The sequence below is a fragment of the Globicephala melas genome, chromosome 5 (genome assembly GCF_963455315.2).
Source record: "Globicephala melas chromosome 5, mGloMel1.2, whole genome shotgun sequence".
Classification (NCBI taxonomy): Eukaryota; Metazoa; Chordata; class Mammalia; order Artiodactyla; family Delphinidae; genus Globicephala; species Globicephala melas.
In genome coordinates, this window is record NC_083318.1 from 19,621,605 (window position 1) to 19,636,393 (window position 14,789).

The following is a 14,789-nucleotide window of genomic DNA, read 5'->3' on the forward strand; positions in this document are numbered from 1 at the left end:
TTGATATTATTTATGAATACCTATATTATTTTAAATTTGTCTTCTGTTTTAGTTTTAAAATACTTGTTCTCCTTCAGGGATCTGATGTGATGTATGAAATTGAAGTTCCTGGCCCACCTACTGTTTTAGCCCTACACAATGGAAATGGCGGTAATCAGGGCTTTATTTTTGACAATCAAATAAGGGAGTGAGTTACGTTATTTAAGTTTAGATATTTCAGGGTTTTTAATCATTTAACTATATATTAAGTGAAAATGGGAAATTGTAGGAAGAACATGAACTGGAATAGAGACAATTGTCTTCTAACTTGACAGTTGCTAACAGTAATGTGTTATTGAACTTTAATTTTTTAGTTTCCTCATCTTAAAATTAGTTGATGAGGAAAGGTCTTATCTCTTATGGTTATACATTCTGTGAATGTATAACCATCCTTCTAATTTAAGTAAATTAATTAAAATCTGTCTTCTCATTTAATATTTTAAATGAGATTTTTACATGAAAGACAATACATTTGAAAATATTTCAATTTTAAAGAAATAGTGTGAGTTGTGGGGTAAATATAATATGTTGACTTTAAATATAACTAGGTGACTCTGGAGAAGACCTTTTGTTTGGAACGTCAGATGGAAAACTTGGGCTTATTCAGATCACTACATCCAAACCAATACACAAGTGGGAAATTCGAAATGAGAAAAAGAGGGGAGGTATTTTTTATTTATTTATTTATTTATGGCTGCGTTGGGTCTTCATTGCTGCACGTGGGCTTTCTCTAGTTGTGGCGAGCGGGGGCTATTCTTTGTTGCGGTGTGCGGGCTTCTCATTGTCGTGGCTTCTCTTGTTGCGGAGCACGGTCTCTAGGTGCACGCGCTTCAGTAGTTGTGGCACGTGGGCTCAGTAGTAGTGGTTCATGGGCTCTAGAGCGCAGGCTTAGTAGTTGTGACACATTGGCTTAGTTGCTCCGTGGCATGTGGCATCTTCCTGGACCAGGGCTCAAACCCGTATCCCCTGCATTGGCAGGCGGATTCTTAACCACTGCACCACCCGGGAAGTCGGGAGGTATGTTTTTGATGTAATTCAGATTCTGAATTTCAGTGATTTTTAAATAAAATATACTGGGAATTTCCTGGTGATTCAATGGTTAGGACTCTGTGCTTTCACTTCCAAGGGTGTGGGTTCGATAGATAGATAGATAAATAGGTCAACCTACATTATATAGTTCATTCTGTTTTATATATTCATAATGTATAGCAGACTTAGCAATTTACAGAGCCACCTCAGGTTTATTTACTCTTTGTTTATTTAGCAGGTCTATCATACTTTTGCCATAATTTTTAAAGTAAGATATGCTAATACTAAATTGAGGTGGATAGGCTTTATGCACTAATGTCTATCTATAACATTAACCTATGCTCAAATCCATTTTTCGTTTTTTGCTGTAGGGAATTAATTGGAATTTGGGAGTACTTGGTATGAGGCAAAGAAGTGCAGTCGGGTCAGGGAATATTCCTTTTTTCTAAGGAATTTACACCTTTCTAAGGGGAATTTATATCTGACTTGGTAGGTTTGGATGGCTGTTTATAAGTACAGCATGAGATCTGATTGACAAGAAAACGTGTTAACAATGTATAAGATTTAGGGGAAAAGAATGTCCAGGAAGAGGAAAAAATAAAGGCAGAGGACTTGAGGCAGAGGTAAACTCGATTCATTTGAGGAGAAGAAGGAAGACCAGTGTGGCTAAATACGTTCGTATGGCATGAGATGAAGTCACAGAGGTAGAATAAGGCCAACTCACGTAGGTCCTCATGAGCCTTGGTAAAGGGGTTTGAATTTTAATCTAACTGTAGTGAGGAGTCATTGGAAAATTGTAAGTGGGGGTATGATATGATCTAATTTACCAAACTAAAACAAAAACACTCCGTGGAGAGTGGGTTTGTAGGGAAGCAGGTCAAAATTAGAGGCATGGTGTTCAATTGGGAAGTTATTGTTATAGTTGTTTTGTTTTGGTTTTTTTAAATTTTTATTTATTTATTTATTTGTTTTTTTATATTTGCCTGTGTTGGGTCTTTGTTGCTGCGCTCAGGCTTTCTCTAGTTGTGGCGAGCGGAGGCTACTCTTTGTTGCGGTGCATGGGCTTCTCGTTGTGGCTTCTCTTGTTGTAGAGCACGGGCTCTAGGCGCGCGGGCTTCAGTAGTTGTGGCACATGGGCTCAGTAGTTGTGGCTTGCGGGCTCTAGAGCAGAGGCTCAGTAGTTGTGGCGCCTGGGCTTAGTTGCTCCGCGGCACGTGGGATCTTCCTGGCCCAGGGCTCAAACCCGTGTCCCCTGCTTCAGCAGGCGGATTCTTAACCACCGCGCCACCAGGGAAGCCCTATAGTTGTTTTAATTTACCCTAGTGTTTTTTTCCTACTCTGATTTGATATATATATTTTTTCATTCATACTTGGTATATTTTTTACTATAATATCAATTTTATTGATAACTTATCATTTACCTTTTTTAAAGGTATTTTGTGTATTGACAGCTTTGACATTGTGGGTGATGGGGTTAAAGATTTACTTGTTGGAAGAGATGATGGAATGGTGGAAGTGTATAGTTTTGATAATGCAAATGAGCCTGTTCTACGATTTGATCAGGTAAGTTCACTTTTAAAAAGACTATATATGCTTATTATTCATCAAACAATTATAGAGATGACTGACTTTGTGTTTTATTGAATGAAATATATTAAAATCTTGTGTTTGGCTTAAAATATCTCTGCTTTGACATTATCAAAATCTTCTCTAGACTACTCTTATGTTTGAATAAATGACTATTGCCCTCAAGCTGAACAATAAATTACTTTTTTATTTGATTTCTAAATACTGTATATCTAAATTATTATATGTATTACCTTAGTTTCTATAATGCATAATACATTACAGGAGTAACATTTATATGTTTAGGTAGCATAAATGAGATTGTGTTGTTTTAAAGTAATCAGGTTTTAGGAATAAACTTCGTATTGTTAAGACAATATCAAAAATATCCTTAAGCAGAGAGGGAAAAGTAGCAATTTCACTTCTCCCCACCCAAGATCCACAGTATGAGAAGAAATACTAGATAAGAGTAATTTTTAGTTCACAAATTTTAAGTGTAATTAAGCTTGTTTATCCCAAGGTGCAGAGTCACATGGAGAAGCATTCTGGCATAAACTGAATCTTTCATTTTCATAAAGTGGTGTTCTCCTGTCCAGGGTTTCCCCATCCTGCCTCATGCATGATGTATTGAGGCTGTTTAACGACAGCAACAAAAAATCACAACTCAGTATGAACTTTTCTTTCTTTGTCTAATTTCTCTAATAGTGGTAAATTTCTCCCAGTACCTACTTTAATTGCATTTCAGTAAATAACAGATGTTTTGGTACATAGATAAAGTGTATTATTATTTAGATAATATGGGGATAAAAACATTATACAACTTATTTTCTGGATTTATTTTGTACTTGTTCATCTTTCTTTGGTGCACAAAGTTACCTTGCTAATGATGCAAATAATAGTTTAGGCTTAAAAGTACATAATAATCCTGTGTTGGTGATCTCCCATTTTTTTATCATCAACCCCTGAGAAACTTTCCTATTTAGACCCCAAGTTTCCTCTTTGACTTCTATTCCAAACCCCAGTAATGACATAGCATGTCTCCCCTCTGCCAGGTGTGGCACTAAGAATTCCTGTCTTCCCAATCTTTCTTCTGTTTGTCTGATGATAGAGGTACTGCTTCCATGTTGTGTTAAGGCTGCGAATATGCTGCCTCATCTTGATTCATGACGTCACTCTCTTTATTGTTTTCCTAATCAGGAGAAGTCCTCTTATCTGACATAGTCTGGACTGATGGTTAATCAAAAGAGTTAAGGAGCAGATCATAAAAAGACAATATGTACATACCTTAAACATCACATTTTAATTTAAACTTATAAATATATATTTATTCACCAATATTTTGAGCAGTGACCAAGGTCTTTTCTTGTGAGTTCTCCTAATTGGCATTCCATGTTGTTACTTACATAAAGCATGTCTATACTATGTTGTCTATGATCTCCTGTGTTATGGTTCTATGACTGTTTTTTTTAAGGTGTAAGTTGAATTAACTAAATCTACAACTCCAAGACTTTTATAAAAAGGTACTTGAAGTACATAAGATAAATGAATTTCATTAAAATGTTGTATTGACAAAAAAAATGTAGAAATTAAGTTTTTAAGTTTTTATAACTTTTTCTGAGTACATTAGGTTAAATAAGGTACTTCTAAGTGAGTGAAAGAGTAAGTTATAATTAATAGTCACTCAATAAACCACTCAGAAAGTGAGAATGTGTGTGACTCTTTTGACTCAGTAAAACATTCTTCTGTAGTCAGCTGGTTTCCAGTGTTTTGCTTTCAATAAATAGAAGGAGGACCTAATCAAGGTGTCAGATGATACATCATTAAACATTTTCAGTGGTAGATCAGATGATTTTAGGTATGTAACTTGGAAGATATTTAAACAATAGAGTGAACTTTCTACAACAAAATTTCTTTTAGCCTCATCAATATCTTTATGGGACTAAGCTCGATTAGTGCTTCTATCTATGAAAATGAAAAAAAGGAATAGGACTGATGTTGAACTCAGTCTCATTCTACCAATATATAATTAATACTCATTGTGGTACATGAATAATTTAGAAGGAAAAACTGTCCTATTGTCTCATGAGATACATTTCCTGTAGAATTTTGTTTCAGTGGTTAGTTATTAGTTAAAAATATAAAACATATATTTGTCGATCAATTGTGAAATACTAATAATTAGACAATAGAAATTTCTAATTCTTAGAGTTTTTTAATCACAGAAGATAAAAAAATTCTATTTCTTTTTTCTTGGTTGCAGAGAAGTATAAAAGAATTTCAAGCATATGAGTACATTACATTAAGATAAATACATGTGGGGGAAGTGGAGTGAAAATAGAAGTTTAGGGAACAATGTAAAATTTCCAGCTGTGAAAGAACGATTTGTTTTTTCAATTTTAAGTCAATTGTGTGTATAAATTTGTCTTGATATTTAGATTCATTGGGTATGATTGGGGTGTGATTATGTGACAGTTTTATTTTAAAATTATAATCTCTAAAACTTCCAGATATTACATTCTTTGTAACTATTTAAAGTGGTGATGAAAATCTGAAAGTCAGTTTAAAAATGTACACAGGGATGGATGCAGTTTTGTTTGTTTGTTTTTTCAGAATTAACTTTAGCGAGAACATGAACAAAAAAGTTTGAAGAATTCTAGTGTATATGAAATCCACTGGGACACTTGTTAAAAATGCACTTGTTGGGGAATTCCCTGGTGGTCCAGTGGTTAGGACTCTGCACTTCCCTTGCAGTGCGCACAGGTTCCATCCCTGGTCAGGGAGCTAAGATTCCTGCAAAATGTGCAGTGCGGCCAAAAAAAAAAAAGAAAAATAATGCACCTATGAACCTAACTTCATGCAAATGTATAATCAAACCTTTGTCACTTGAATCTCTCAGGTAATTAGCTCAGGAACAGCTAAGATAGCCTGATTTGCAGAATAGCTCAGAGGTTTGCCTCTTACAGGGAGGATGAAGAGAACTAGCTTTTTTAATGCTGGTGTCCATTCCCTGTACCTTCCCCTTTAGGACAAGGGTTCTGGGCCTTGCCTGATAATAATTACCTGGCAGAGCTACTGGTCAAACTCATTAATGGGTTGCCAACACATTTTTTTTTAAATGAAAGAGAATAGATTAGAATATATCAGAGTGCAACACAAACCTTTTAAGTTATATCTGTTGTTGTGTATGTTCATGTGTGAATTATACCAGATTGCAATATGAAACTTATTGCTTGCTTTCCAAATCTCTTGAAAGCCACTGACCTAGAGTGCTTGTTAAAAATACAGATTCCTAGTTGACTCACCCAAATGATTATTGTCAGGCAAGTTTGGGAAGTATTGCTTAAAAGAGATATAAACCCTGAAGCATCTGAAAAACTTGGTCTCCATAGTAGCAAATTGTCTAAAATTTCCATGTAAGCTAGCGTCTTCTTTATTCTTCTAAAAAACTATTTGGAGAAAACACATGAGAGGTGGTCTGTGGAATTCAGGTAATAAACTAAATGTATTGAGAGTTTTGCTTATGTAATTTTTTTTTTTTTTTTTTGGCCACGTGGCTTGTAGGATCCTAGTTTCCTGACAAGGGATGGAACCCAGGCCCCCTGCAGTGGAAGCATGGAGTCCTAACCACTGGACTGCCAGGGAATTCCTGCTTATGTCATTTTTTTTAAAAAAACTTATTTCTTTATATAAATAAATGATTTTGCTCATTAAATGATTACTGTAGCTGAGTGGTACACACAAATATATGAATCATTTTCAATCTTCTTTCCCCAAATTAAAAAGCACTGGAATTTTCAGCCATTTGTGTAGGATTTTCACCTTTCCAATCTCAGTGTCTATACATAATAAGTATTCAATAAATATATGTTGAATGTTGGGAGACAGCAAAATAAGTTTTGTGGCTTATTATTTCACATATCTGTGAAATTTTATTAATGACGTGCTTGATCTTAAATTTATTTTAGACGTTGTCTGAGAGTGTCACATCTATCCAGGGTGGTTGTGTAGGGAAAGATGGCTATGATGAAATCGTGGTATCCACATATTCAGGTAAGGTAAATGGTAATAGCTAGTTGAAGAAAGAATCAATAATAAAAAATATAAATTTAATAAATTGCTTTTGATGATTACTTTTTAAAATGTTTATTAGTAAGTCACTCTTACCTACAGCATTAAAAGCTCTAATGGTTAAAAAATAAGAAAGGAAGGAGTAGGTGTATTGATTTATAAAACAGTTAATATTTGAATAATACTTTTTAAAAGTACTTAGTATATCTCTAGCATCTTTGAAAATTAAACGATATCCTTTGGTTTAAAAAGAATATTTACTGAAATTTAGTTTGTTTTGTTACTGTGTACATTTCTTATAAAACTTGCTTGCTTTTGAGTAGGTCATTTTTGTATTCTCACAAGTTATATGAGAGTTTAACTTTCCATGAAAATAATTTTTGAAAGACAACTTTTATTCATCAGCTGTTTTTTGCATTTGCCTAGAATGTGTTGACTTATTCCATACTTGAAAACTAAAACTTTAAATTAAGAAGTGAAAGATTTCCTTAATCGTAGTATTACAGTATTTCAGGCAAAACAAAAATGGTATCCAAAGTAATTTCTTTATGGTTTGAATATCTTCTAGCTTAATTTCTTTTGCGTTTTGTTTTGTCTTGTTGTTTGAAAAGGAATAAGTCCAAGACTAAGTGAGGTTGATGTTGGTGGACACAGGGGCATGTATCTTGGGTTTCTTTTAACACTAGCAGCACTTAATGGTGCACGATTGTAATTCATCTCTGCAGGCTGGGTTACAGGTCTGACAACAGAGCCTATTCATAAGGAAAGTGGACCAGGAGAAGAACTAAAAATTAATCAGGAGATGCAGAATAAAATTTCTTCGTTACGGTAATTTTGGATTTTTGTTTGCTTCTTTTTTTTTCATTTCATAAAGTGTGTGATTGTTGTTTTTTTCTTATTTATAAATGCAGTATATTTTATTGGAAGGAATTATACATTTAATTAGTTTATGACCTTTTTAAATAAAAGCTTATCAGTTTGAGAAAATTAGCAGTAAGTGCTGATTAATATTTTGGAGTTAGAAATACACTTTTTATATGTTTTATTCTATGTTGTTTTTTTCTTAGCTCAAGAATTGTATTTTTTCATTCATTTATTATAAACAGTTACAGTATTTTGTTTGTTTGTTTGTTTTCATAGACATTAGAAAGAAACCAACACAGATGGCTCTATTCCTCATTAATTCTCATGTTTACTGCTCTTGTGGACCCTTCTGAGTCTGTAACTTTGGTTTATAAGTTTTCTTACTGGAAATGAGTAATGTTGACTCTCTTAGACACAGGGATTGCTTTCATGACCTGTTCAATTTGACAAGTCCTGTGAAAATGGCCTCAAGGAAAATTGCCGCATACAATGAAGAAGTGGGAGTCGCTGAAACTTTTAATGACTATTCTCCTTACCCTAGCCCTTCAGCCCTCAGCCCTCAGGAGTGAGGGCTGATCCTTTTTTGGTGGTAGTTGATGGCTACAGAAGTTTTTGAGGCAACCAAATGCCACAAGTACTAGTTCACTAAAGCCACACCACCAGTTCACCACAAACCAGTTCCCCAAAGTCACCAAGAGAGAAAGCTCTAATGTTCATGCAGCAAGGACACCAAGGAGAGTTAATGAACTACTATCTCATGTCCTCAGTACAATACCTCATATTTATAACCAAGTCAGCCCCCTCCTGATTCCACTGGAATGTACGTTCACGAGAAGCTTATGTCTATTTTGTTCATTCAGCACCCGGATCCTAAGTACATAGAGTCACTCAGTAAATATTTCTTGGGCGAATGAATCTTTTCTTTTGTTTAGTGCACAAATCCCTTCCAAGCGCCTTCCCAGACTTTTCCCCCTCAATTGGGGCTAGTAGCTAAACCTCATGTTGTTCTACCCTAGTTACTATTTACTTCATTTCCTTTCCCTTTAACTGGAGCAGCTCTAAGCAATGCCTGCACAGTTCAATCTCCAACACTTGGTAGAACTTCAGCTGTACCTCTGGCTCGTGATTATCCTTGTGGCCTCCAATATATTCATACTCAGCAGCCTTCTTATTTTGTCTTTTGCCCCTAATGTCTTACTGAAAGGTACATGTTTACTGATTTCACACGTTCTGTTTCTTCGTATTAAATCTAATATGTTCCTCTACCCCAGAACAATCAGTTTCTTTTCTGATTAGTGCTATATGTGACTGTAACCAGATTCATGTATTAGGATTGATTATTTGCAGCCTGCCTTGATTCTTACAATGCCTTATTAATATTGCTAGTGTGGGGCTGAGTAGATGTTTTAATTTTTAGATCAGAGTTAAATAATGTGGAACCATTAGGTCAGTCATAGAAGTAAAAATTTTGTTCCTATTAGTGTTATAGTTCTAACTCAACCAATAAAAATGCATTTTGCAGCAGTAAATGTCTCAGACTTTTGTAAATATTCTAAGGATCTCAAATGTTTATACTTATAGGTGACAAATTTGTATATATTTTCCTCTAGGAGTGAGTTGGAACATCTGCAATATAAGGTACTACAGGAAAGAGAGAAATATCAACAGTCTTCTCAATCAAGCAAAGCAAAATCAGCAGTACCTTCATTTAGTGTAAATGACAAGTTTACATTAAATAAAGATGATGCCAGCTACAGCCTTATCTTAGAGGTTCAGACGGCGATAGATAATGTCTTAATACAAGTAAGCAAAATGTCTAATTTCTTTGTTTTATGGCTGGATCTATTTTGCAAACAAGTCATATGCACTAATTATTATTGAACACTTTTAAACGGTGATTTTAAATGTTTATCTTAATCTTGCATTAGCTAATCAGTTGGCTCATAGATTATTTAAATTATGTCTTTATTTTTTATTTATCCCGTACATATTAAACAAAAGACCAATGGACTTAAGTTTCAGGAAGACCTAGAAAGGACATTAAAGATTTGTTCTCTGGTTAGCCTTTAGGAGAATCTTAACAGAGATGTGACTTAGAAAACTCCAGTATTTTATATCCTTATTAGAACCTTTTTTAAGCTCCAACTACTAAAATAATACAGCCTGCTCATTAACCATCAGTTTCTAGGTAGATAATCTCAAAAGGTGAAACTTAGGGATAATAATGTATAACTCCATTTATCAATGTATTTAATTCTTTTTTCTTTTTTTTATTATTAGTTTTTTTAAATTTTTATTTTACATTGGAGTATGGGTGCCTAACAATTATTTTTTCTTTAAATTGGAAGATATTCAGGGAGTGGAAAAGGATGATAGTAGGATGAATGGAAAATAAGCAAGATGGAAAACCCATCAGAAAATGAGAAAAGAATAAAGAGGAAGAAGACAAAGTTTTAAAAGATGTGGGGGAGAGATCAGATTATTAATTAAAACTTAGAGGCAGAAATGTCTCTCAGGTAATGCTAGCTCAAGGGCTACTGCATTGAACAACTCCAGAAGCACCATTCACACAGAACACAGTGCAACAGCATTGTCCTAGAAGCTACCTCTCTGGAGGAGACCAAAAATTATCCCCTTTCTGTGTTACAGGTGAAGTAAGAAATGATAAAAATGAACTGATATAGCAAGAATGGTCATATGATTATTTGCAGCCCATGGTAACATTTTTAGCACTGACAAAAAAAAGTAGGAAGAGTATACTTTAAAGAGAGTGATGAGAGATGAAATTCTGTGATCTGATTAATCCAAATTAGAAAAAAATAGGTCATTGTAATATAACTCTTATTCTTTATTATATTTATTTTCTAGAAGTGCATATTATCAAATACAAGTTAAGAGAGTTCATACTGTCAAATTTAGAGACAAACGTAAACTAGGGCTAAGGAGAACCCTTAGAGAAAATATGTGTTGTGAGAATTTTTAGTTTTTCATCTAAACCTTTTTTTTTTTTTTAATATTGACTGTAGAGTGATGTTCCAATAGATTTACTAGATGTGGATAAAAATTCTGCTGTTGTCAGCTTTAGCAGCTGTGATTCTGAGGTGAGTAAAAATATAAAAAATTCTTCAAATGCTTTCATTTCCATTATGCCATTTTGTATAAAGCCTGTAAATGCTACTAGTGTTTGATGTTTCTTCTGTATTTCCTTTCATAACCCTTCCCTCAAAATCTGCTTCTACTCTCTTTCCCTATCCTCAGAAAATCCAGAAACTGGAGTGTTGTCCTAAATTCCTTCCTCTCTCTGATCTGTTAAATCCAGTTACAGTAGTTCCCTCTTTTTCTGCTGGAGATACATTCCAAGATCCCCAATGGATGCCTGAAATCAGAATAGTACGGAACCTCTGTATGATACGGTGTTTCTTTCAGCATCACTATTTTTGCACTTTGGAGCTGTTATTAAGTAAAACATGGGTTATTTGACACAAGCACTGCAATACCATGAAGGTTGGTCTATGTGATAACTGAGATGGTTCCTAAGTGGCTAACGGGCGGGTAGCATATACAGCATGAATATGGGATGATTCATGTCCCAGACAGGATGGAATGGGATGTCACAAGTTCTCATCACACTACTCAGAACGGTGTGCAATTTAAAACTGCTTATTTCTGCAATTTTCTGTTTAATATTTTCAGACCACAGTCGACTGTGGGTAACTGAAACCCTGAAAAGCGAAACCACAGATAAGGGGGGGTGCTGCTGTAGTCACTAATTTTTGTCATTTCTACCTCCTTGCTCTTCTACGTCTATTCTGCTTCATTTGCACTTCTGTTAATCTTCCAGGCCCTCATAATGCTTTTGCTTGAACTCCTCGTCTGCCAGTTTCTGTGCCTCCAGTATTGCCTGTCACCTCCAGGCTATGCTGTGCACTGCCACCAGAGAGGCCTTCCTAAAAGACAAACATCCCCGTGTCATTCCTTTTCTCAAAATCTTTTAAAGATTCCTTATTTCCTGAGCTGCATGTAGGTCAAGATTCCTCACTGTAGCATAAAAAACTTTCTGTAATTCAGCTCTTGATTACATCTCCAACTTAATCTCTCACCAGCTGCTACCTTCCCTCCCATGCACATGATTTCTGCCAAACTGAAGTTCTTAAAATTTCTTGAAAATGCTATACAGCTTCACACATTCCTACATTTAAACATGATCTGTTCCATCTGCCTGTCTTTCCTCACTTTTTCTTGTTGACTCTTGCTTAACCTTCATTCAACAGACATTTATTGAACACTTACTGTGTGCAAAGTACCTGGGATGAGACCATATCAGAGCTTTTGGCCGTGCTTACTGTATCACTTCTTTCTGCATGGTACTGGCTGACTAGCAGTCTCAGAGCTTAGGTGTGGCTCCTGAAGAGAAGTTAGGGTTCAGAGAAGGTCTGGAGCAGCTGCATTGGAGAAGGCAAGCCAGAGCAGGAAATGGTGACTGGAGTTGGCATTAAAAAGGGAAGGATAGGGCTTCCCTGGTGGAAGGGTTCGTGCCCCAGTCTGGGAGGATCCCACATGCCGCGGAGCGGCTGGGCCCGTGAGCCATGGCCGCTTAGCCTGCGCGTCTGGAGCCTGTGCTCCGCGGCGGGAGAGGCCACAACAGTGAGAGGCCCGCGTACCGAAAAAAAACAAAAAAAAAAAAACAAAAAAAAAAAAAAAGGAAGGATAACAAGAGTAGATAAAGAACAAAGTTGATAGTTATATTAGGGAATAATTTTCAAAATAATTTCAGAGTAAGGCTTTTTTTTTTTGATAAGAGATTTTATGGCAGTTGTATTATTTATCATATGTGCTTTGTCATCCCTGTTTGAGAATAAAACATAAAAGGATTAAGACCTACATTTTTATGATCATTTAAAAAATCAAGTTAGTATGAACTTCAGATCTTTAATTCCTAAGTTACAGTGAAAGATTAACCTGTTTATATCACTGCAGGATTCTTTGAAATGAGTATTTCATACTAATTTAAAACCTATTTTCTAGAATGATGGCTTAAAAAACAAATCTTATGGAGATTTCAAGTATATACAGAAGGAGAAAGAATACTGTAATAACCTCCATGTACTCATCACTAACTTTAACATATGGCCAGTCTCGTTTTATGTTCTTTACCCTCTCCCTCCCCATCCCAAACCAAATTCCAGACATTTTATCGCCTTTAATTAATATATATAATTTTATCCATAAATACTTAAATATATAACATTTGTTTTTAATTACACACAAGTATATTTATTTTTAAGTTGACTGATCCTCTGTGTTTGCTGAGTTTAAATGATTTGAAATTAAAACATTTGAATTTTCTTTTTAACATTAGCATTCTTTTTATTTCTTCAGTATTTATTAAAAATAGGGAAATAGCAGTGCCTGAAAATTTCATATCAAATAGTTCACGTTGCTTTGTCTGATTTTGCAATTCATGCACACAGATATACTCTTCTGTTTTTAGTAGTTTATTATTCAATTTTAAGAAGTTATCATACTTGAAGTAACCTCTCCAATTCTGTTCAACAAATGTGTTGAATGCCTACAGTCTACCTGACACTATGCTAATTTTGCTGGGAATGCATAGATGAGATATTTCTCAGTTGTCTATAAGTATGTGTGAAAATCAAATACATTCAACACTGAACATTGATGTTTTTACCTTTATAATACATTAGGAGTTTGCACTGCCAGTTAAATTTTTGGGAGAACAATTAATATTTTAAAGTGTTATTGGAGAGATTTAATATGGAAAGAGCACTGAGCTTTAGAGTCTTAAAGATACGAATTTGAATACCAGTGTTATTACTGGCATTTAGGAAATCTACCTAACCCTTCAAACCTCAATTTCTTCATCTGTTAAAACTTACCACATAGGGTTGTTTGTAGGAATAAGCATAAAGCTCATAGCATGGTCCCACCCAAATGATGGGTGCTCAGTAAAAATAAATATTATTATTACTGTTGGTGCTGTTGTTATTGTTAAAAACATAGATTCATCCTTTTCCTCAACTTTGAATTCTTCCTAGTCAAATGACAACTTTCTTCTCGCCACTTATCGGTGCCAGGCAAATACCACGAGGCTGGAACTCAAGGTAAAACTGTTTGAGATTACCTTTACTTGAAAGTTTGAACTTTCTTTTTTCCTTGGTAAATCTTGCAACATATGATATCATTTCTTTGCATTAAATTTCTCCCTGAAATGAGCATTTTGGAATAATGTCTTTTGAATGACCTATTAGGTTTTAATTCAGCCCAAACCACTCTCTTTTCTGTTAGCACTCAACCAGTCACGTTCTCTAAAATTACCAATCCTAAATTTCCTTTAACTGGAAATATTTTTTATAATTTTCTATTATGGAAAGTTTCAAGCATACATAAAAGTAATGATTCCAGTTTCGGCGATGATCAACTCATGACAATCCTGTTTATGCTGTCACTCTCCATTCCAAATTATTTTGAAGCAAATACAAAATACTTTATAATTTTATTAGTAAATATTTCAGTACATATGTTTAAAAGATAAGAACTCTTTTTTCTAAGTGATTATGTAAAATTTGTATTTTTTAAAAATTTTTTATTAGGGTATAGTTGATTTACAATGTTGTGTTAGTTTCAGGTGTACAGCAAAGTGAATCTGTTATGCATATACATATCTCCACTTAAACGATAAGAACTCTTTTTAAAAACGTAACCACAATACTGTTATCACACCTAAGAAAAATAATAATAATTCCTTAGTATTATCAAATGTTTAGTGTAGTGTTTTTTTTAGTTTGTTTGATCCAATCATGGTCCAAATAAGGTAATTTGGTTACTGAAGTATCTGAGCGTTTGCCCTATATTTTCCTATTATCTGGATTTTTCTGATTGCATTCCAGTGATGTCATTACCAACTATTCCAGGGAAAATCTTTGAAGTTTCCTTTTGCAATTTACTAACATAATCACTTTTATAATTAAATACTGATTGTAGCATACAAGTTTATTTTAGTTATTTAATTTTTAGTGTGAAATTTAAAAAAAAATTATTTTTGATATGTTTATGATCCAAAAATTAAGCACTATAACTGTTTCCTGATGTTCTGAAACTCAGAGTATGCTTTTCTCAAGAGAGATGCTATTGCACAATAACTTTTTCATATCTGGTTAAGGAAGTTCCAGTTAAAATGTAATTTTTTTCTAAACAATTTATTT

General features: G+C 34.4%; 1 protein-coding gene across 1 annotated transcript in view; it reads left to right on the forward strand.

Annotated features, from left to right (window-relative positions):
• Positions 1-14,789, forward strand: part of BBS7 (Bardet-Biedl syndrome 7) — a 44,541-nt gene that overhangs the window by 16,017 nt on the left and 13,735 nt on the right. The window contains exons 6-13 of the mRNA XM_030863937.2: positions 78-150; positions 588-704; positions 2,501-2,631; positions 6,600-6,684; positions 7,428-7,530; positions 9,177-9,369; positions 10,593-10,667; positions 13,623-13,688. Of these exons, the coding sequence (XP_030719797.1) occupies positions 78-150; positions 588-704; positions 2,501-2,631; positions 6,600-6,684; positions 7,428-7,530; positions 9,177-9,369; positions 10,593-10,667; positions 13,623-13,688 (843 nt within the window). The remainder of the gene's footprint in view (positions 1-77; positions 151-587; positions 705-2,500; positions 2,632-6,599; positions 6,685-7,427; positions 7,531-9,176; positions 9,370-10,592; positions 10,668-13,622; positions 13,689-14,789) is intronic.